This window comes from Engystomops pustulosus, chromosome 7 (genome assembly GCF_040894005.1).
Source record: "Engystomops pustulosus chromosome 7, aEngPut4.maternal, whole genome shotgun sequence".
In the NCBI taxonomy this organism is placed as follows: Eukaryota; Metazoa; Chordata; class Amphibia; order Anura; family Leptodactylidae; genus Engystomops; species Engystomops pustulosus.
Genome location: NC_092417.1, coordinates 158,978,665 through 159,002,635, shown reverse-complemented (window position 1 = coordinate 159,002,635; position 23,971 = coordinate 158,978,665). Strand labels below are relative to the sequence as shown.

Here is a 23,971-nt window from a genome sequence, read left to right as displayed (position 1 = left end):
TGATTAAGAATTGTGAGACTAAATCGAAACCAGTTAAAGGCATTAACGGAAATCTACCATCAAAATCCATCATGATAAACCAGTGACACTTACTCATAGATCCAGGCACCTGGACTGTGGTAATCTTCTTATATTTGTTATCCATGGCCTCCTTCCTTCTAATATCAACTTTTATAATCATGCTAATGAGCCAGCGAGCTATACCTGAGCCCTTCTGTGGTTTAGATTCACAGGCTGTTACACTGTGCAGGAGCACTTCCCCCTCCCAATGTTTTAAAACTTCCTGTGCTGCAGAGAGATTACAGAAGGCAGTGAGAGGGAGAAGAGCTGAGGGAGCAGGGGGGAGAAGGAGACACTGGGGCACATTAACTAAGGATCCGAATCACGTTTTTTTCCACCGGGTTTACCAAATTTTTCAGTTTTGCAACGAATTTCCCAGGGATTTTGGAGCACGCGATCAGATTGTGGCGCATCAGAGCCGGCATTTACGCTACAGAAATGGGGGGCGTGGCCGTTGGAAAACCCGACGGATTCAGAAACACCGCGGAATTTTGAAAAAATTTATGTCACAAAAATAGCACTCGAGACGAAGGTGAATTACCTAGCGGATGAAGCAGCGACACCTAGTGGACATCGGGCGCATGACCTTAGTGAATCCCGGCAGAATCGCGACTGGACCGGGTAAGTAAATCTGCCCCAATGTAACAGCCAAGAAGCTTGATTCTAGTACCATATGTAGGGAATGAATTAAGGACTTGTAGGGGCAATAATATTCACACAGCCCAGAGCCCATGGGAGTCTTAATCCACCTCTGTTCAGGCTTAGGTACAATGCAAACGTGGTGTGCTTACTGCAACGTGTCCATGCACAATGTCCACCTATGGCAGTCGTGTCCTAGCTGCCGTGTTTGCGACTATCTCACGGCTGCCATATACGGTCGTGTGCGTGGGGGCCTTATACCGTATATATTTAAATACCTCTCGATTTGCATGAGAATTTTATGTAATTTTTTAAAAAATATATAAAATTCTTATTTTTTCTGTTTTTACAGATTTTTTTTTTTAGAATTCTGAAGATCTGAGATACGATGGACTCATCATTTCGAAAAGCCGGACTATTGTTGTTGGTTTTGCTTTTGTGGACTGAATGTCGTGGTCAGAGCACCACAGATGCCACCACCAGCACGGTTACTACACCACCATCTTCTACGGGGAGCACCGGATACGTCTCTACTACTGCCAATGGTGGTCCGACCATTACAGAAACCACTGGGTCCACTTCTACTATTAAAGATGTGAATGCAACCATAACAAACAGTACGCTTGGTCCTGTAGACACCAATACGACTAATGCTAGTACTACTAGGACATCTGGAGATACCACTCCAAGTAGCAGCACCGATGTTTCCTATTCTCCCTCAGTATCGGCAAGTACTAAAAATTTCACGACTCAGAACACAACATCTAATATGGTCTCAGAATCGTCTACAACTTCCAACTTTGTGACAAACAATACAACAATTTTGGAAAGCTCCACCACAAACAACTCAACTTCTCCAAGAGTCTCCAGTACAATGACCACCAGTGGTATCACAACAGAGACCGCCACATCATCAGGTGGCTCTACGACTCCGACTACAACGGCCCAAGTGTCCACTTCTGACAGTTCTACAGATGTCTCCAGCCCAACCTTCTCAACGAGTGATACGATGAATACAACCAATCCAACAGGAAATACTGGAACCACAGCGGGAACTCCACAATCGACAGAATCTTCTCCAACAAGCAGTTCAACCGCCTACTATACACAAAGCACCGGGAAGGTGGCCACAACAAACAGCAGTGAATCAGCAATCCCAGAAAGTGCGAAAGGTATTGATGACAAGGTCTTTATATCGAGTCTCCGATTGTCTTTACATTGTGGGAAAGTCACGGGAGCCGCTCCTTACTGGAAGGAGTCTTACTCAATAGTCAACCTCAGCCACAGTTGATCGTTATTACTACACATGGATATTTAGACTACAATTATCCAGAATTTCTAGTCCTGGGACGTACGGACAGGAGTTGTCTTCAGGAGACAACACCTTTAAGAAATGAAAGTTGAGCTCTGATTGTGTCAATAAGAGAGACTTTCCTGTAGCTAATACATATCCCTTATCTTCAAGATAAGGAATGAATGTCTGATTTCCAGGGGTTTCTGACCCGTCTGTAATCAAGAGACTGCTGGGCCCTTACGGGACCTTTCTGAACGGGGCCCCCTTAAAAAATATTATTATTATTATGAGTTACAATTACACACAGAATATATACATCTTATATACATACATATAGCATACACACATACATACAGTACTGTATACAGAATATACACATCTTATATACATACAGCATACACACACACATACATACATACAGTGCTATATACAGAATATACATATCTTTTATACATACCGTACATATACACACATACAGCATACACACACATACATACATACAGTGCTATATACAGAATATACACATCTTTTATACATACATACCGTACATATATACACATACAGCATACACACACACATACATACAGTGCTATATACAGAATATACACATCTTATATACCTACATACAGCATACACACACATACATACAGTGCTATATACAGAATATTCACATCTTATATACATACATATACAGCACACACACAAACACATACAGTACTGTATACAGAATATACACATCTTATATACATACATACATATACATACATACATACAGCATACACACATACATACAGTGCTATATACAGAATATTCACATCTTATATACATACATATACATACATACAGCATACACACATACATACAGTGCTATATACAGAATATACACATCTTATATACATACATATACAGCACACACACACACACACATACAGTACTGTATACAGAATATACACATCTTATATACATACATACATACATACAGCATACACACATACATACAGTACTATATACAGAATATACACATCTTATATACATACATATACAGCACACACACACATACAGTACTGTATACAGAATATACACATCTTATATACATACAGCATACACACATACATACAGTACTATATACAGAATATTCACATCTTATATACATACATACATATACATACATACAGCATACACACATACATACAGTGCTATATACAGAATATACACATCTTATATACATACATATACAGCACACACACATACAGTACTGTATACAGAATATACACATCTTATATACATACATACATACATACATACAGCATACACACACATACATACAGTGCTATATACAGAATATACACATCTTATATACATACATATACAGCACACACACACATACAGTACTGTATACAGAATATACACATCTTATATACATACAGCATACACACACACACATACATACATACAGTACTATATACAGAATATACACATCTTATATACATACATATACATACATACATACAGCATACACACACATACATACAGTACTATATACAGAATATGCACATCATATATATAAGTTGCAACTAGTGATGAGCGGACTCCAAACAAAATGTTTAGGTTTGTACCAAACATAGCAGGTTCGGGTCCACAGAATACGAACATAGCTTTAAGTCACAATTCTGGGTTTGGGTTATCCCCCATGGGTAACGCCCACTGGTACTGATGCATGCCGCCATTTTCCTGTTGAACGTTGCTATCTTTGACAGCAACGTTTGACGTTTTGGGGAGTGTAATGATCTTTCCAAAATGGCAGCACACATGATTTACTCGTGGCTTTGCCAGCAGCTAGTAAAGGATGACACCCGCGATCGGTATCAGAACAGAACGTGTGTGTTACCGGTGGGTGAGCAGTCCCATGTAAAGGGTTAACACCCACAGTCAGGTGTTCGGATTCAGGTCCAGGTCCACAAACTTGCCAGATCCAAATACTTGTGGGTCTGCTTATCACTAGTTGCTGCTACTTGAAGAGCATGGCGTGGCTCCTACAATATTTTATTTCCTTCTATAGGACTGATGGAGAAGGTTCTAGAAGTCTTTTAGAAGTCATTCACTCCACCACTAAATTCTTTTTCCATTTTTTAACTGACTGAATTTTTTTTTCCGGTTGACATAGTTAATTTCCAATCGACTTTAGACCAATGTTACACTAGAGGTAGAATTTTTTTTTTAGTAGACACTTCTTTTAACCTTTTTTTAATCTTTTATGTACAGATGTAGCAAACAGCGCTGGAGTTGTCCTGGGGGCTGTAATCGGGTCCATCCTAGGAATCGTACTGGTGTGTATAACAGCTTACATCATATGTGGAAGAAAAAAATCGCCAACCGCCTTCTCACATAGACGGCTATACGAAGATATTAGGAGTGATCCAGGTAGGTCAACTAAAAATGTATAAAGATATTACATATTTCTATGCTCGCTATGCATGGGATGTCATTTGTGATCTTATTGGGGCAGATTTACTTACCCGGTCCATTCGCGATCCAGCAGCGCGTTCTCTGCGCTGGATTCGGGTCCGGATGGGATTTATTAAGGTAGTTCCTCCGCCGTCCACCAGGTGGCGCTGCTGCGCTGAAAAGCATCGGAACGAGCTGGATTTCACCGAGCCGGGCTGAGTGAAGGTAAGTGCAAGCTCCGCGACAGATTTTTTGTTTTAAATGCGGCGTTTTTTCCAAATCCGTCGGGTTTTCGTTCGGCCACGCCCCCCGATTTCCGTCGCGTGCATGCCAGCGCCGATGCACCACAATCCGATCGCGTGCGCCAAAATCCCGGGGTAATTCAGGGGAAATTGGCGCAAATCGGAAATATTCGGGTAACACGTCGGGAAAACGCGAATCGGGCCCTTAGTAAATGACCCCCATTGTTGTTATTGGTGTTTCATTTGCCTACAGTGCCTCCTGAGGATCTCTGAAGTATTACACCATTCTAATTACATTAATTTCCTTTACAAGTAATACACCGAACCTCTTGTAAAGTAGATTAAAATTATGAGGACCTTTATTTATTAACTAAAACTTGCAATTGTATGAAATAACATACTGCCAAATGCATGTTGTATCCCAGTACCCCCATACCAGTACCACCCCATACCTCACCAGTCTCTATATGTTGGCTTCAACCCAAACTTCCCGTTCTGGTTTGATGACCCGGACATATTGATGGACTTGCCTGTGATTGGTCTAGGAGACAACTCTAGTCAATCAAAGCCATGGCTAGTTGCTAGGAGGCTCTAATATGCTGGATTGGCTATTCGGCATCCAATCCGACAAAATGTCCCGTTAGGTGGGGCGCACCTGAAACCCGAACCCGAGCAGGGAGTTCAGGTTAGTTCATCTCTAATCTTTAATGCCACAAGCTTGTTCATCACTGGAGCCTAAGATGCAGAGACTGGTCGCGGTCCCTGGAGATGTAGAAGGGTTGAGCTTTAATAAAGGATCTATTAAGGTAGATCCGGTGGTAGGTGCCTCTTATGTATGTAAGGATAGCACTGTTGAGGGCTAATCCTTTAGTCCCCTTTATCTTTTTTAATCTTTAATTGTGGTAATATGCTAATTTACCAAAGAGGCTACTGGGCTGTAGAGTAGCCTGAGCTGAGGATACACGGCGTGGCTACTACATGCCCCAATAGCCTCCTTGATCCTCCTACCCAGATATCTTCAACGCGCAGCTACGCCCTTGTCCGCGAAGCCAGAGTTCTGCACATGTGCAGAATGCAGGCCGCCGGTTGTGTGATCTCGGGTCTGCAGCCTGAGCTACTGCGCATGCGCAGAACGCCAACTCCGTGGGTAGGAGGATCAAGGAGGCTACTGGAGTGCAGAGTAGCCACGCCGTGTGGCCTCAGCTCCGGCTACTCCACGCCCCAGTAGCCTCTTTGGTAAATTAGCATATTACCACAATTAAAGATTAAGAAAGATAAAGGCGCCTAAAGGATTAGCCCTGAAATGGCTTATCCTTACATACCACCGGATCTACCTTAATATGAAGATCTGTGGTGGTAGGTTTCCTTTAAGTTTGCTATTTGGGTAGACAATCTCTTTGGTTGGAGCTGTTCCACCTTTTTGGTAGCTACCCTGTACATTAATGCCTTGACAAATCCTCAGCACATCACCTTACAGGTCATACTTAGACAGTTTTCCTTCTTCTGTCGGAGAGCTAACTTGCATATTTTTTTTCCCAGAATGCTTTGCCTGTGACTTCTTAAATCTATTGGGTCTCCTCAATAAGAAGCAGTAATACTAAGTACTTTGAGGTTTACTTTTTTTTAATTTTGTTTATTTACAGTATTACGGTTGGATAATCCTTATGATGTCAGCTACGGGGAGTCTTCATATTACAACCCTACAGCCATAGAAGAGCCGCATCTCCACGGAGGTCACCATGAAGCAATTGCAATGGATCATATCAACCATCATTAATCTTCAGCGAAGGACTTTAGCTCTTTTTGTCGAGGACTTTATCTCTTTTTGTCAATGGACATATTGGGACATCTGTCCGCGTGTCTCTGGAATGTCAACTCTTAATGAAGACAATTGAGGAATATCCTTAAAGATATGTCGTAGTTTCTCAAAAAGTATCTCCAAACCAGAATTTTATGGGGTGGCAGGCTGCCCCTTGTTTGACCTAAGATTTTTTTTTTTTACTATTTTTTTTAAATGCCATGGTTATTAAATATCACATTGTAAATATTGGTATTTTTCCATATAAATTGAGATGTTCATCATGAGGTTGATGCAGGCCAGAAGATAGTCTACCGAAAACACCATATGTGACCAATGCTGGGTCAGAAATTTACTCAACGAATGGACATAATAAGACCTTCTTATGCCAACATTTTCAAGAAAATTTACACCAAATTTGTGAAACATGTAGTGGACTTACTCGTAACATGAATTGGATTGAGAAATATAAGGAACCCAAGTCATTCTTGAAGAACATAGGTCTTTTGTTGCCATAGTTGTAGCTATAGGTTGCACTAGAGGCCAACTGGGACCAACATTATGGCACCATTTTCAACATTTTTAAGAAAATTTATACCAAATTTGTCAAATATTTACTTGTTAAAGGAATGGAATAAAGTAATATGTTCCTCAACAATGCCTTAGATTCCCCTATATATAAGTCCCCTATATAGTTCACAAATTTGGTGCAAATTCTCTTAAAAATGTTGGCCCCAGTCGGGCTTTAAACCCCCAGGTGCATCACCTTAATCTACACCTATGGCAACAAAAGCCTTAGGTTCCTCATGGGGCTTTTGATGTCATAGGTGTAGCTTTAGGTGGTCCAGAGCTAAAAGATGCACCCAGGATTTAGGACCCAACTGGGACCAAAAGTTCCTTGGGTGCAGCACATAAGACATTAGTATTATAAATGCCCTGGTAAGTGAGGGGGGCCCATTCAAGGAATAGGGGCCCAAGAGCATCAGTGCATATCACTCCAGTAAAAATGTATACCCTTAGTTCAATTTAACTAAATAAGCACATGCTCATAGTTCATGGTGGAGTAACAATCAAAAAGTTTATAAAAATCAAAAACTCTTGGGTCTTTCATATATTAAGACTCCAATGATAGACATGAGACCCAATCCTGGTGCCGCGTCACCATCACTCCACTTTTATTTAACAAGTGAAGACACTGCTTTCCATCCCAAGGACAATAGGGGGGGGGGGGGGGTTGACATTTGGGAGTTGTCCTCCCCCATTCCGGATCCTTTCGACAGTGAAAGATACAACCGCATAACAATGGATTGAAAGGATTTTTCTAAAACTAGGTCTTGATAAGTGGGTGGTCTTCTGGGTGTCTCCTCTACATAGAGAACTTGTCATGGGTATGGGTTGTCTTTATGATACCACCTTACTCAGCTTCTTCATTTATGACATCATTGTCATATTAAGACCCTCCCCCTTGTCCTCCACACCAATTCTGCTGCCTTTTAAAGGGAATCTATCAGCAGCCAAGTCATCCCACAGATAAAATCACCATTGTGTAGGGCAATTGATCATCTCTCAAGATGTATATTTCTTATTCCCAAGCCATCTGTAATTTTTTAGGAAATTTTGTTCTCTCTTTTATGCAAATGAGCATCTAAGTGCACCGGGGGTGAGGCCATGTCTGCTGGTGCACCTAATTTTTTTTTTTCTTTTACACCTTTTTTTTTTGTAGGAGTGGTGATTCATTTTATAGGTGGCAGTGCTGGGTGGTATTGGGCAGCAAAAAAGGAAGAAAACAGGTGAAGCAGACATGGCCTCGAAACCGGTGCATGATCCACGGTCCACGAGGAGCTAATTTGCATAAAGCTAAAACCCCAATTTTTTTCTTAAAAAACAGATTTCTGTGAAGCAATCAATGTGAAAAGCTTTATATAGTGCAGTTTTTTCTTACATGAGCGATGATTTAGCACTGGTGGAATCCCCTTAAGCCTCTCTTTATTACAACCTCCGGTAGGTCTGTTCTTTTAGGATTGTATAAATGTCATAAATGCTGTTTTATACCTTAGAGGCATAAAATAAAAGGAAATATTGAACATCTTAACTAGAACACAATATCCGATTTCCCCATAGAGCAGTAGGATCCTGTTACTACGAATTATTCATGTGTTTTATGTTGTTTATGTGTTTTATATGCATGTTATGTTCTGCCGTCACACTGAGATCTAACTAAGACCCCAAATCTTAGCCGTTGTATAATCATTTCAGTTATATACTAATTTTTAATGTTTTTTTATATATAGTTTTATATACACAAGCATGTGAATTGATTTCTAGACCTCTCTCCAATAACGAGGCTCATGGGAAGCTCAAAATGTGTCATTTATATCTATACCGCGTGTGATGGATGAGATAACACAATATTTAAATTTGTTTTTGTCTTGGTCACAGATAGTAAAATAGATTTGCACATTGTTCTTATACCAAAGACATCATAGATCTCAAATCTGTGGGAAAATCTGGCACAACAGTGCTTCATTTTTCCTGCACTGCCTCCGCAGGTGAAGTAAAGTATTACATCCATCAGTTCCGGGTATAATCATAATACAATGGCAGTATATATACATCTATATAAGTCATTACTGATAATACTGTATGTCTATGTGTCAATTATCTTCATCCATACGTTTTGCACCAGAACATACATGCACCAATGTACAAATATTTATTAAACACATATGTACATACAGCGCGGCTTGTCATCTGTTGTTTTCTGTCTGAATTGAGTATTAAAGTATTTTTTAAAAACCTGCAATTCTGATTCAGCACAGAGAATGAATTCAGGAGAACAGCTCTATTCCCTGTGCAGTGGTCAAGGTCTGTTACTACAGCTCAGCTTCCATTTATTTGAATGGGAGCTGATGTGAAGTTACCTGGTGTGGCCACTATGAAGAGAATGGCGCTGTTCTTCCAGTTCCTTTCTCAGTTGTGCTTTCAACACTGAAGGTAACTAGAATCTAGTGATCAGTGTGGGGCCCTGAGTGTCTGACATTCACCAGATTTTTATACACTGTCCAATAGATGCTCATCTATATCAACGAGCGGGAAACTCTCTTTAAGGAGCTAAAGTAACATCTGGCTGGATAAAAAAAATAAATAAATAAAAATCTATTGTATGGTCACTTTCAGTATTTGGTCTGTATCAGTACAGACGGTCCCCTACTTAAGAACCCCCGACTTACAGACGACCCCTAGTTACAAACGGACCTCTGGATGCTAGTAATTTCCTGTACTTTAGTCTTAGGCTACAATAATCAGCTGTAACAGTTATCAAAGATGTCTGCTATTAAGATTTATTATTAATCCTGGTTCTTATGACAACCCAACATTTTTAAAATCCAATACTATGATACTATGATTGTACGTAACCCGGGGACTGCCTGTATTTGTAAGCCAGATGCAAAACTAGTTCCGAAAATCTTGAAGATAAAATCTTCTATAGGGTCCCCTCCTGATTTTATCCTACAAATACTGATGCTAAATACTGACCAAATACTGACCGAGTGCAAAAGAACCTAAAAATAGAGGGGGAACATTAATAAAAGTGACCAAAATGAATGAAGGCCTGTAAGTCCAGAGAAACACAACTGTGCTTGGTGTTTGAATCTCCGACCAATGGAAAGTCAATGCCAGGCCCCGACTATAATGTATGAATTATAGTACAGGTGTTCCCCTACTTAAGGACACCCGACTTACAGACAACCCCTAGTTAAAAACGGACCCCTCTGCCCACTGTGACCTCTGGGGATGGTCTCTAAATGCTTTACTTTAGTCCCAGGCTGCACTGATCAGCTGTAAGGTGTCTGTAATATAATTCCTTAATCAATCAATAATTCTTGGTCCCATTACAGCAAAAAATTTTGAAAATCCAATCGTCACTGGGACCAAAAAAATTTGTCTGGATCCACAATTATAAACCCAAGGAACCTATCTTGTATGTAACCTGGGGATTGCCTGTAATAGTCTTCTCACATGGGAAAGTGACACCTTTTGGGCAACCTACACCTCTTGGGTCCGATTACGACTGCACCCTTTGCATCCCTTCAAGTCACACTTGGATCCTTGCATCCTTGGCATCATGTTTGCTCCATGTAATTCGGCCAATGCACAATCCAGGAATTCACGGACCAACCTTGGCTTTAGTGTGAAACCACCGTGTGTAACTAGAGATGAGATAGGGCTCATTGAAGTTTCTCTGAATTTATCAAAATGTTTTTCCCATTGGGGCAGATTTACTTACCCGGCCCATTCGCGATCCAGCGGCGCGTTCTCTGCTCTAGATTTGGGTCCGGCCGGGATTTAAGAAGGTAGTTCCTCCGCCGTCCACCAGGTGGCGCTGCTGCGCTGAAAGTCATTTAATCGCGCCGGAATGCACCACCTCGGACCAGGTGATGGTAAGCGCTCCCCAAGCGACACTTTTTCGTTTTTTAAATGCGGCGGTTTTTCCGAATACGTCGGGTTTTCGTTCGGCCACGCCCCCCGATTTTCGTCGCGCGCATGCCGGCGCCAATGCGCCACAATCCGATCGCGTGCGCCACAATCCCGGGGCAATTCAGGTACAATCGGCGCAAATCGGAAATATTTGGGTAACACGTCGGGAAAACGCAAATCGGGCCCTTAGTAAATGACCCCCATTGTTCTGGATGTTGGGATGTCAGTTTTTTGGGTTTTATTTTTTAGAAAAAAACCCTATTCGTTTTGTACATTTTCAATTTTTTTCATTTGGGCTAATGTTTGGGTCAGGGTAAGAATAAGAGTTACGGTCAAGCCTGAACTTTGCTCCTGTGAGAAACGTTGTAGGAAATGAACAATACACAATAGGACCTTTTTATTTATTTATTTTTTAATTGTGTATTTTAGAATACTATAGGGGGTTATATACCAATTTCCAGGACAATTGGATCAACATCGGTTCGTGCAAAGCGAATCAGAAAAAGAATTGAATTTGATTCCGTGCTGGAAAATCTACAATGGATTCTTTCATCTCTATTTTTAGTTTTTCCCGATCCCTCAATGGCCGTCCTCCTGCCATTCACACTATTATGTGGCCTACAAAAGTCTCAATGGAACCTCCAAAACAATGGCAGTATTGTATTCTGTATTCCATCCCACAAATATGATTTTTTTATTACATTTTTCCAGCACTTTACATTGAGTTCCATTGAAAATACAACTTGTCCTGCAAAAACCAAGTCCTTATTTATCATTCTGAATGTAAAAATAGCATTATGGGAGCTATTTATTATATTTGACCCCTTTAAAATGTTCATACTGAACTCCACACACGGTATAACATACAACATCGTCCTATATAATACAGAACATTGCCGGAAGCCAAGAAATCTAAGGAAGTAACAATAGCGGCAGAACCTTCAGCTGCCTTGACCTTGTAGTAACTCTGAGATGTGTATAACAATCTCTTATCAAATGTCCTATATGAAGTACACGGAAAAGGTGACATTTATTTTTGTTACTTTGTGATATGATTGTATTCTGAGATTTGGCTGAAAGTCAGGTCACGAAAAAGTTTTATGTCTGAAATGTAATGTGTTATTATAAAATTATCCTCCCCCCGAGCCACAATCGGAGACAGACCATTGGGGAAAAAAGGTCTCTACTAAGCCACAAACTGATTAGAGATGAGTGGACCCGTTATGTTCGGTTTCAGCTGAACCTGAAAGTTCTATTCACCCTCACTGGTAGCACCCGCAACCGGGGCTGGCACCACTATTGGGTGTTACCTTTAGAATGCCAATGGCTAAAGGATGTCCAGCAGTAATCCCCCCCCCCCCCTCACAGCCTTAAGGCCTCACAGCCTTAGAAAAAGCTTGTTTCTCTTGAACTTTGCGATTAGTGTGATTAGTTGTGAGCCAGGCCTGTTCCCGTTTATGCTCCTCCGCCGCCAGCCCTGACCTTCTGCTCTGCCTCTGACCCTGAACCTTTGCCATCTGCCCTGACCTCCTGCCTGTCCCCGACCATTAACCTACCTTCCCTTTCTGTACCTCGCCTTGGCTGCCACCGTGGACAAAGTCACACCTGTGGAATGATGCCGCTTTGTGGCGGGCTCTGGTGAACATCGGTACCACTTAGATTCCGGTCCCAGGTTTCGGCTTACGTCATCGGACCACTACCCCTGAAGCCTGACAACATCACTTCTATATTGTTTCTATATTGTTTCCATGGCTTCAAAACCCGCAGAATGAGGACCCAAAAGTGATACAGCTCTTTAATGTTATGCCAAAAGTATCGAGCACTTCACATAAGACACACTTACCCCATATCGCCATGAATATAGCAAAGAACACCGTGCCTCCATTATCAAATAAGTGAGTGACCTGAGAAGGGAAAAGGACAAGAGTCAACACTCATGAGTCTCTGTTCTTACAGTCTAAACACATTTCTGCATTGAAGGTGTGACGGGATTTCTTAACTATGTGGTTTCATTTCCCCGCAGTGATCGGCTCCTGTAAGTACAGTACGTTCCCTGCACCATATGCTTCTCCTTTGTAATAATCTGTCAGCTATGAATGGTGTCATTTAGTCTAAAAGAATAATAACAGCTTCGTACAGAAACAAATTACAGTTACTAGGACTGAAATATCCTAAAGTTATCCAACTTCTCTATAGTTAGCTATAACAAGTAATTATACTCCATCTCTTGACATGTCACTTATTAAACTGTACCTAAACTTTCAACTAAATTTACATAAATCAAAAATCCAATGTGTGTCTATGAAGACTAACACCGTTTCTGCTCATTATGTCTCCTCTCTGTAGTCTCTGTCTGTGAATTTGCAGTCCTCTCGGTCCAGGTAGGTGGAGACCTAGCTGCTGTGACTCACGGCTCCGCCTTCCTTCTACATAATGGTTATATGTGATCTGACCACTCAGTGAACTTCTTTCCACCTTGCTAGTAAGATGGAATTAAGCTGAGATTACATAGAGAAAGTGATTTATGCAAAGTTTGTCGAAAAGTAAGTGACCTTCAAGACTGAATTGGTTTGGTGAAGTTGGGGATTGTCTTGGTCTTGAAGCCTATGTGCAGCAATGTTCCATTTGAAGAGTTGGATAGTTTAGGGCACTACTACCGATTTTTCTTTGAGACCCGAGAACTTGCAATCAGGGGTGGATAAAGACTGCCATGGGCCCTGGGCTGCATGAATATTACATTCCTTACAAGTCTAGGGTTCACTTTCTACATTTGGTACTAGAATTAGGCTTCTTGGTGAATGGAGGATGGTGTCCCTTCTGCTTTCAATCTGCAATTTTGGGACCATTGGAGGACCTTCAAAGGTGGTTGCTGGTTTGGGTGGCCATGGCTCCCTTTGTAGGCTTGGACAAAAAACCGCCCATATTATGATCCACTGCTGCTTGCAATGCACAGATTTTTCCTCCTGTTAGGACTACCAGGAAGTCATATTTGGCCCTGTTGGGAAGTGCTTATGCACATCTGTAACTGAGGCGGCACATGAAAGTGCGGAGAAGCGGTCAGGTATTACTAGAACCCCAAATATTCCAGGAGTTGAAACAGAGATCACTGTAGAGGTCCTTGTAGTGGTCAGCATTAGGTTTTGCCCTAAAAATGGGCTAAATGACTAGGAGTGGTCATAGATAATTGAAGAAGCACCTAGTGTATGCATAGTCTGAGGGGCAACTATTGTAAGCCCCAAGGTGATCCTATGGACGGCTCTTTCCACCTCCACTATGTCCATATTCCATGTTTTCATTGTTGTGAAAGTGAAATTCTGTCCTCTATATTCGTAAATAAGAAGTGCTCCTCCTTGCTTTACTTGCCAGGCATCAACCATACATTTGACCCATTACAGAAATGTATAGTGTGTCCCTGGAGTGTCCAAAATTGGTCCTTTTCAACATCCTTCCTTTCGATAGACCCTCATGAAATCTTGATATGCTGATAATATAGATTTATTTGATATTGCCTGACATTATGCATATATGTGGCATGGCCACTAATTGAGAAAACCATAAAGCCCACATTACATGACGAGCCAAGGAGCAGCAGTATCACCCTCGTTACAGAATAATAACCAATGTCTTCTGAGTTATTGGTATGTACGAGATTGAGAACTTAGAAACTGAAGGGCCTTCACACTTCAATATGTGTGATTTATAGGGGAAAACGTGTTACAGGTTCTATTACTATATCGTAAATAGACACAGAACCAGAACTACAGACATCCCATCATCTTCACGTGACACTCACACTCATTCTCATTAGAATACTAACCAAAAACATGGGCGTTACCTTTGCATATATGCAGCTCTCGTTCAGTCTTTGCAACGTGCAGTTCTTCTCACACATCGGACACATGATCGTTTCATTGGCTTCACAGATCTCTATACTGCAGACAAAGATAAAAATAACAAGTATAAGGCCTCTTCCACACTAGCGTTGCGTTTCACGTCAGGGTGCAATGCGTGAAAAACTGACGTTTTTGGCTGCATTTTTGTTCCATTTTTACTTGGAGTAATTAGCGTTTTTGCGTTTTTCACGCGCGTGTTGTTAGCGGTTTTTCGCGTTTTCGGCGCATTTTTCACGCGCGATTCAATGGGAGACTCGAGCATTTTTCAAAGGGACCATGGTTTGGGATTAAAATGTGTTATTTAATTGAAAAAGAATGTCTTCTGATAAATTGCAAACATCTGCGATCTATTCTTCACTGTTCCGCGCGTATATTATCTCCCGACAATTTAGCAGATGTGAAGAACAGTGAAGAATAGAATAAAATCATTGTACACAGTGAACACAGTGAACACAGGATCATTTAAGATAAAAACACAGTGCAGAACACAGTGCAGAATAGATTACAGATGTTCGGCACATCTGCTTACTTGTCGGAAGATACGCGCGGAACGGTGCGAACAAAATAGCATGTGAAGAACAATATATATGTGTGTGAAGAACACATTGCAGATGTTTAAATACATCTGCAATGTGTTCTTCACACATATATATTGTTCTTCACATGCTATTTTGGGCGCAACGTTCCGCGCGTATCTTCCGACAAGTAAGCAGATGTGCCGAACATCTGTAATCTATTCTTCACTGTGTTCTGCACTGTGTTTTTATCTTAAATGATCCTGTGTTCACTGTGTACAATGTTTTTATTCTATTCTTCACTGTTCTTCATTGTGTTTTTTTAATTAAATGCTCGATCTCGAGCAGGGGAAATAATGTTATTCTGGTCACCTAGCAACCCTTGCGTTTAAAACGCATTGCACTCGCATTGCACTTGCAATGATTGCGAGTGCAATGCGTTCTTGATGCATCTCCATAGACTTGAATGGGGCGTGAAAAACGCGCGTGACCCGCAAAAATAGAGCATGCTGCGATTTTGACGCGCGTGTAAACGAACGCAAGCACGCGCGTTAAAAACAACGCTAATGGAGAAAGACCCATTGAATACAATGGGACAGAGTGCAATGCGAGTTCTGCGCGTCAAATGCACGCGCAGAACTCGCGTGTGAAAAACGCCAGTGTAGAAGGGGCTTAAGTCATTGCCCTAAAGCTTGGGAGATATCAGCAAAAACTTTTGACCAAGTTTTCGTAGCACTTTCTAAAAATATGAACAGTCCAAAGGGCTTTTTTTTAATTCTTTCAAACTTATTGGGGGTCATTTACTAAGGGCCCGATTCGTGTTTTTCCGATGGGTTATCCGAATATTTCCCATTTGCGGCGATTTTCCCTGAATTGCCCCGGGATTTTGCCGCATGCGACCAGATTGTGGCACATCGGCGCCGGCGTGCACGCAACGGAAATCGGGGGGCGTGGCCGTAAAAAATCCAGACGGATTCGGAAAAAACGTTGCATTTAAAAAAAAAAAGTGTTGCTTGACACGCACTTACCTGCACCCAGTGGACTTCAGTGCACTCCGACGGACTTCAGGGCAGCAGCGACACCTCGTGGACATCGGGGGAACTACCTTAGTGAATGCTCTGCAGAAAACGCGCCGCTGGATCGCGAATGGACCGGGTAAGTAAATCTGCCCCAATGTCTCTTCCATTTTGAGGAGAATTTAGTATAATACTCCCAGGGAAAGCAGAAGGTATGGTCTCTAGATTCCCATTCAGTGCTGTGCTGAGGCATCATGTGATTGATGACAGTACTTCGACAGAAATCAAGATGGTGTCTGACCATACACATTGGGGGTCATTTACTAAGGGCCGAATCGTGTTTTTCCGGCGGTTTACCCAAATTTTTCCATTTTGCGCCGATTTTCCCTGAATTGGCCCAGGGTTTTGGCGCACGCAATCGTATTGTGGTGCATCATGCACGCGTCGGAAATCGGGGGACGTGGCCGTTTGAAAACCCGACGGATTCGGAAAAACCGCCGCATTATTTTAAAAAAAAGTGTCGCATGACACACGCTTACCTGCACTCGGCCCGGCTTGGTGAACCTCAGTGCACTCAGACAAAGTTCAGCACAGCAGCGACACCTAGTGGACATTGGGATCCTCCACACAGAACGCGCCGCTGGATCGCGAATGGCAGGTCGGTTGCCCATCTAAGGTTCAGGGAGGTTCTCTGCACTCATTCACAACAGGCGTTATATAAAATGTTGCATTTACTTACTACATTTATCTAATCCATACAGTAATAAATCACTGGGGCACATTTATTTACCCGGTCCTGTTGCGATCCCCGAGGATGAAGTCCGGTGCGATTCACTAAGATCATGCCCCCGATATCCTGCATGTGTCGCTTCCCCATTCAGGTCCGCCGGAGTTCACCTTCTTCTTCCCGGTGTATGTGAGTACATTGTCTTGCGACACAATTTGAATTTTAAATCTCGCGCTTAGTCCGAACCAGTCAGATTGTCCGACGGCCACGCCCCCAGATTTGTGTCGCATGAAAGTCGGCGCCAGATCACGTGCGGCAAAAACTCCTGTTAAATGGGCCGCAAATCGGAAATAGTCGGAAAACCGGACGCTGACCTTTAATAAATATGTCACACTGTGTCAAACCATGACTACATGCCCTAAAGTTGGTAGTGAACATTGCATATTTGTCATTGATAAATCACTTCACAAAGCCTTCTCACACTTATTAATATTACCTCTGCAGTGATAATTTAAGACACAATACACATTATAGACTAATTTCCTGCATCATGACTTGCAGTGAGCTAGAGGCGGCCGTTCTTGGTAGACCTCACCTGACTTGGCTAGAGTCCATGGTAAATAATCCATAGAGAAAGACAAACAATCCAACAAGGGCGGCAGGTATTAGCATCCCCGTATACCAGCCCAGCCAAGCGAAGTACAAGCCAATCTTCTCACCAAAGTACCTCCTGTGCCAAAAGTAAAACAAGGAAACAAGTCGTGAGTACATCCATGTTTTATCCATATATGCATCTCCCAAAACTTGATGATGGGTCCTCCTGTAGTTTTAAGGTGACCCTGACAAATCCAAGCAACGCCCTGCCATAGTGTCCCACCCAAGTAGCGGAGAATCCTCTGGTGGACACAGGTTCAAACCAAATACTGGACCCCAGAGCAGAGTCAAAGTAATAAGGAGCCTACTAGGGGTTGTTTCTGAATTGTGGGCCAAGATGAGAGCTGGACAACCCATGATATGTGATAAATGTGTGATCCATTGGAGTTACAGAACTGAGAGTCTTACTTCTGTTGTTTGCATAGAGTGATGGTGGGGACTGGGAGACAGTGGCACAAAAGTCTCAATGGACTGGTAAGGTTATCAGTTCTTAATCTTAAGAAGTAGCAAACCCTGCTAGATAAAATCTGTCCTTGGAGTTATATATATGAACTATCATAACTGTGGTAAAACAGAGTTGGGAATTAAGAGTTCTCCTGATGGAGACTTTGCCAATTGAGGCCACCTTGCAAGTGTATGGAGACTTATAGCCATTGATGCTCCACTAGGGGATAATGGGAAATATAAAACATGATAAAATGTGATAAAACACGGCCGCACCTTATTAAATCCAGTGGCTGATACTTGTACCACATCCCCCAGCGAGCCCATCGCTCATACAAAAGATGCCTGTGATTCTGGGCCCCATGGGTTTTGATTGGGTGTCTGCTCTTGTGACTCCCCTAAAACATAAGAAAAATATGTTACTGTATTAAATTATATTTAAAAAAAAAACACAACAAAACAATCTAGGAAACAATTTTTTTTAAAGAGGATTTAACTTTATTGTATGCAAAGTTTCTAGATGCATGATCTGAGTTCATCGGAGGAGACCTCGCTCTACTCAATGTCCCTTTGAAATCTATCTAGCTCTGAAATTTAACAATTGCTACCAGAAAGCCAAAGTAGATTTAGAAACACTGGTATCAAATGTAGAGTACTGGTGCCAAGAGCAGGACTCAAAATTAGAATTAGATCCTCAGACTGGAGGCTGTCTGTCTGTGAAATAGCTCCATGGAGCGTCTACAGCCGACAGAGAATCGAAAACGGGGTCCTTGTAGGCTTTGATGTCAAGGTCCATTGATAGTATCTGGAACATCATTGTGTTCTCTCTGCAGATTCACTTCATAAAGGGATTTTCTCATCAATGTAACTTGACCATTATTCTGTGGATTGTGGAGCTCCCGCTTGGGGTCTCTGATCAGGAAATAGAGGGACCACAAGTACCACTGTGAATGGAGTATCGATGACCAAGACTTACTGTATTTTGCAGCTTCTTCAAAGTGAATGGACCACCAGTCACACTGGTGAAATATCCATTTTTCATCCAATAGTTGGAGGACCCATGACCCAAGTCCTCATCAATCCATTCCTATAGAGCAGTGGTGGCGAACCTATGGCACTGGTGCCAGAGATGGCACTCGGAGGCATCTCTGTGGGCACACGGGCTGTCTCCCAGGCACAGAGTTTGCCAGACATGGCACCTTCCTGCAGTCTCAGGCAGTCCAAGAAGGGCCCTGCTATTTTAAAGTGCCCCATCCTGTGCTGCTTGGTCCTGTCCATATAGTGAAAAGGTGTGGACAGGGTCGGATTGGAGCTTAAAGATTCTGGTAGCAATAAGTTTGTTACTGCCTAAATTACCATGTTGGCACTATGGGAAAAGCTCGTGGTTTTTGGGTCTCATTTTGGGCACCTGATCTCTAAAAGGTTTGCCATCACTGCTATAGAGAGTATGCATCCCAAAGAAGGAACCAAAGGCGTGGGACTATAGCAGCAGTAATAAATATTCTACAGCTGGAGGTCCAATCCCAATCACTCCAACATCAGGGGCCAAAGTTTCGTCAATCTCCTTGCATGGATAAAACGCTCAACCGTTTCAACTAATAACACACAATAATCATAGAGTTTAACTGACCTCATGAGGTGGAAACGCTGCTTCATATGTCCCATTGCTGAGCAATCTGTTGATTCCTAAGAAAAAGTTTCAGAAATTTTAGCTTATAGATCATTCTTCTTAAAGTCACAGAAATATTTACCTTTTTCTAACACGTGCAATGTGACATTTTTGTTTTTGTTTTACTGTCCATTTTGCACCTGATTAAATGCTAGTACATAATAAGGACCGATGCAACGAAAAATAACATAGGCCTATACACTCACCGGCCACTTTATTAGGTACACCTGTCCAACTGCTCGTTAACACTTAATTTCTAATCGGCCAATCACATGGTGGCAACTCAGTGCATTTAGGCATGTAGACATGGTCAAGACAATCTCCTGCAGTTCAAACCGAGCATCAGTATGGGGAAGAAAGGTGATTTGAGTGCCTTTGAACGTGGCATGGTTGTTGGTGCCAGAAGGGCTGGTCTGAGTATTTCAGAAACTGCTGATCTACTGGGATTTTCACGCACAACCATCTCTAGGGTTTACAGAGAATGGTCCGAAAAAGAAAAAACATCCAGTGAGCGGCAGTTCTGTGAGCGGAAATGCCTTGTTGATGCCAGAGGTCAGAGGAGAATGGGCAGACTGGTTCGAGCTGATAGAAAGGCAACAGTGACTCAAATCGCCACCCGTTACAACCAAGGTAGGCAGAAGAGCATCTCTGAACGCACAGTACGTCGAACTTTGAGGCAGATGGGCTACAGCAGCAGAAGACCACACCGGGTGCCACTCCTTTCAGCTAAGAACAGGAAACTGAGGCGACAATTTACACAAGCTCATCGAAATTGGACAGTAGAAGATTGGAAAAACGTTGCCTGGTCTGATGAGTCTCGATTTCTGCTGTGACATTCGGATGGTAGGGTCAGAATTTGGCGTCAACAACATGAAAGCATGGATCCATCCTGCCTTGTATCAACGGTTCAGGCTGGTGGTGGTGGTGTCATGGTGTGGGGAATATTTTCTTGGCACTCTTTGGGCCCCTTGGTACCAATTGAGCATCGTTGCAACGCCACAGCCTACCTGAGTATTGTTGCTGACCATGTCCATCCCTTTATGAGCACAATGTACCCTGTAACATCTGATGGCTACTTTCAGCAGGAAAGTCATAAAGCCATAAAGCCATGTCATAAAGCTGGAATCATCTCAGACTGGTTTCTTGAACATGACAATGAGGTCACTGTACTCAAATGGCCTCCACAGTCACCAGATCTCAATCCAATAGAGCATCTTTGGGATGTGGTGGAACGGGAGATTCGCATCATGGATGTGCAGCCGACAAATCTGCGGCAACTGTGTGATGCCATCATGTCAATATGGACCAAAATCTCTGAGGAGCTTCCAGCACCTTGTTGAATCTATGCCACGAAGAATTGAGGCAGTTCTGAAGGCAAAAGGGGGTCCAACCCGTTACTAGCATGGTGTACCTAATAAAGTGGCCAGTGAGTGTATATAGTTCTGTGCCTGAAACAATGGGGCTCATTTACTTACCCGGTCCTGTCCCGATCCAGCGGTGCATTCTCCGACGAGGATTCGGGTCTTCCAGCGATTCACTATGGCCGTGCGCCCGATGTCCACCAGGTGTCGCTGCTGCGTCGAGGTCCGCCGGAGTTCACCAACCTATTCCTGGTGCATGTAAGTGTGTGTCAAGAGACACTTTTCTAAAAAAAAATAGCGCAATTTTTCAGAATCTGTTGGGTTTTCACGTGCGGCAAAAACCCGGGGCAATTCGGCGCAAAACGGTAAAATTCTGAAAACCCGCCAGAAAAACGCGATTCGGACCCTTAGTAAATGTGCCCCAATATTTTTATGTGTTCGCTTGAAAGCATAGATAACCCACCCATTTTCGATTTCCCATCTTCGTATTTCGTTCTCTGCAAACAATGATGGACGATGCGGCTTCTCGTAGAGTTACTGAAGAATGTGTCTTTGTTGTTTATTGTGAAACTGTTGAAAAAACAAATTCAAAATGTTATCTAAAAAATTTTAAAAAAACCACACACTGCAGTTAAAACTTTATCTCCAATGGGAGACAACTTTACTAATTTCCTAATATTTATACCTCCAAGACCACCATAGCTTCAGCTTTGAATTGCCTGTGAGGTCTTTTGTTCAATAGAATTTGTGCAATATTTTTAGCAATTTTTCACAACCTGAACAGCCCCATTAAAACACTTGTCACCCCAAAGTAACAAACTTCATGTGGTTGGGGCCAAACCCAAAAATATCTTAGCATGCTCTTTACCGGTTGAAGAGGCCTCCATTATGCTCAAGATGCTTTAAGACTTTTCTTTACACTCAGACACCATCCTACATACTGTGGATAGGAGCATTGTGGAAAGAAGACACCAAATCATTGTTAAAGGGAATCTGTCACCAGGGACCTCATTTTCACTAAAGACATATTGCAGGGGCCTATTACACCTGCATTGCAAATCTGTCCTTCTGCTTTCTCTAAACATTTGCATTACAATGTAATTGTGTGTTATAACTTACATTGCACCCTGACAGAACCCTCTGTGTAGTCACAGGGGTTGGGCTTTGGTTTGGATACATTTCAAAAACAACATGTGACTTGTCTGTGCTGCAAACTCCTCAGCTCTCAGCCCCCACCTTTGTGCTACTGTACAGCTCCACCCTCCTGCTACTTCACAGAGATCACAGCCTGGTGATCTGACATCAGTGTTAGAGGGACGAGCTGTACAGGAGCGCAAAGAGCTGAGGAGTCTGCAACACAGACAAGTCACGTATTGTTTTTGAAATGCATTCAAGCCAAAGCCCAACCCCTGGGACTAAACAGAGGATTCTGTCAGGGTGCAAGATAAGTTATAACAAACAATTATATTGTAATGCAAAAACCAGAAAGGCATATTGCAAACCAACTGTAATGGACTATTAGAACCTGTCCCTGGTGAAGAAGAAGAACTTCCACTTGTAGAGCAGCTTCCACAGTAAAAAAAACCAAAAAAACCAAAAAAAAAACAATTGGGTGAAACTTAAACTCAATGGTCGAGGACAGAGCATAGAGACAGACAACCACTCATCGTGTGTAAGAAAGTCCAAGGGTCATAATAGGACACCACCACATAGACTGAACGAGGAGGTGACAACTTTGGTATGGAGTCTTCATTTTAGCCAAGCTTGTGGTGTGGTAAGTGGAGGAACCTAGTGGAAGCCATGGGGCAAAATATTGCACAGCTTCATGATATTCTATAACTTGGCCTCAATTTCGGCTTAGGCATGGACTCATACTTGACAAAAATTCTCATAAGGTATATAGAGTATATATAAGGGGAGATTTATTCGAGATCCATTTAGTCAGTCCAAGGGAGGGCAGCCGAATTAAAAAAAAAAAAAGAAAAACACTGCAATGCAGAATTTTTTTCTAAACATGCTGAACTTCTCCTTCTGCATTTCGGGTTCCCACAGGAATGTGAAAATGTGAAATCTTACAGCAGTTAACGAAACGACCAAGGATTCTTGGGGGGGAACGAGACACTAAAATGCATTATTATTTCATTAAAAAGTCTATTAAACTTGCATGAACTTCTTGCGCTCAGCAGTGGCTGCGTGGTGGAAGATATTAATGAATTAAAGGGGTTCCCTGACGTTTATTAATATCATGCAAAATGGCCACTTACGGTCCTTCAAGTAGCCCTAACAACACACATGGGGGCAGATTTACTTACCCGGCCCATTCGCGATCCAGCGGCGCCTTCTCTGCGGTGGATTCGGGTCTTCCGGCGATTCACTAAGGCAGTTCCTCCGCCGTCCACCAGGTGGCGCTGCTGCGCTGAAGATCATCGGAACGCACTGGATTACACCGAGCCGGGCTGAGTGAACGTCGGGTTTCCGTTCGGCCACCCCCCCGATTTCCGTCGTGTGCATGCCAGCACCGATGCGCCACAATCCAATCACGTGCGCCAAAATCCCCGGGCAATTCAGGGAAAATCGGCGCAAAGCGTAAATATTCAGGTAACACGTCGGGAAAACGCGAATCGGGACCTTAGTAAATGACCCCCATGGGGTCTACTCGAAATCTCAAAGCATATTGCATTTTATAAAAGTGAAATCATTTTACTGACTAAAGTGGAAATGACCTATCATAAGGG

At 42.5% G+C, this 23,971-nt stretch overlaps 2 protein-coding genes across 4 annotated transcripts in view; one reads left to right on the top strand and one right to left on the bottom strand.

Moving 5' to 3' along the window:
• The window catches only part of ANO3 (anoctamin 3), a 246,029-nt gene that overhangs the window by 63,433 nt on the left and 158,625 nt on the right, over window positions 1-23,971 (bottom strand). For all 3 annotated transcript variants that reach the window (XM_072118543.1, XM_072118544.1, XM_072118545.1), the window contains 6 exons: window positions 21,700-21,806; window positions 19,837-19,892; window positions 18,483-18,604; window positions 17,704-17,838; window positions 14,793-14,889; window positions 12,801-12,861 (listed from right to left, as the gene is read on the bottom strand). In XM_072118543.1, coding sequence (XP_071974644.1) covers window positions 12,801-12,861; window positions 14,793-14,889; window positions 17,704-17,838; window positions 18,483-18,604; window positions 19,837-19,892; window positions 21,700-21,806 — 578 coding nt within the window. The remainder of the gene's footprint in view (window positions 1-12,800; window positions 12,862-14,792; window positions 14,890-17,703; window positions 17,839-18,482; window positions 18,605-19,836; window positions 19,893-21,699; window positions 21,807-23,971) is intronic.
• On the top strand, window positions 1,055-9,215 carry MUC15 (mucin 15, cell surface associated). The gene is made up of 3 exons (XM_072118542.1): window positions 1,055-1,871; window positions 4,256-4,414; window positions 6,324-9,215. The coding sequence occupies exons 1-3, from the start codon at window positions 1,088-1,090 to the stop codon at window positions 6,455-6,457; spliced, it is 1,077 nt and encodes a 358-aa protein (XP_071974643.1). The 5' UTR covers window positions 1,055-1,087; the 3' UTR covers window positions 6,458-9,215.

Excerpts from the sequence above, each read along its gene's own strand:
- MUC15 (XM_072118542.1), top strand. The coding sequence starts at position 1,088 with ATGGACTCATCATTTCGAAAAGCCGGACTATTGTTGTTGGTTTTGCTT. Across the intron at positions 1,872-4,255 it reads AATCCCAGAAAGTGCGAAAG|ATGTAGCAAACAGCGCTGGA; the intron begins GTATTGATGACA and ends TTTTATGTACAG. Across the intron at positions 4,415-6,323 it reads AGATATTAGGAGTGATCCAG|TATTACGGTTGGATAATCCT; the intron begins GTAGGTCAACTA and ends GTTTATTTACAG.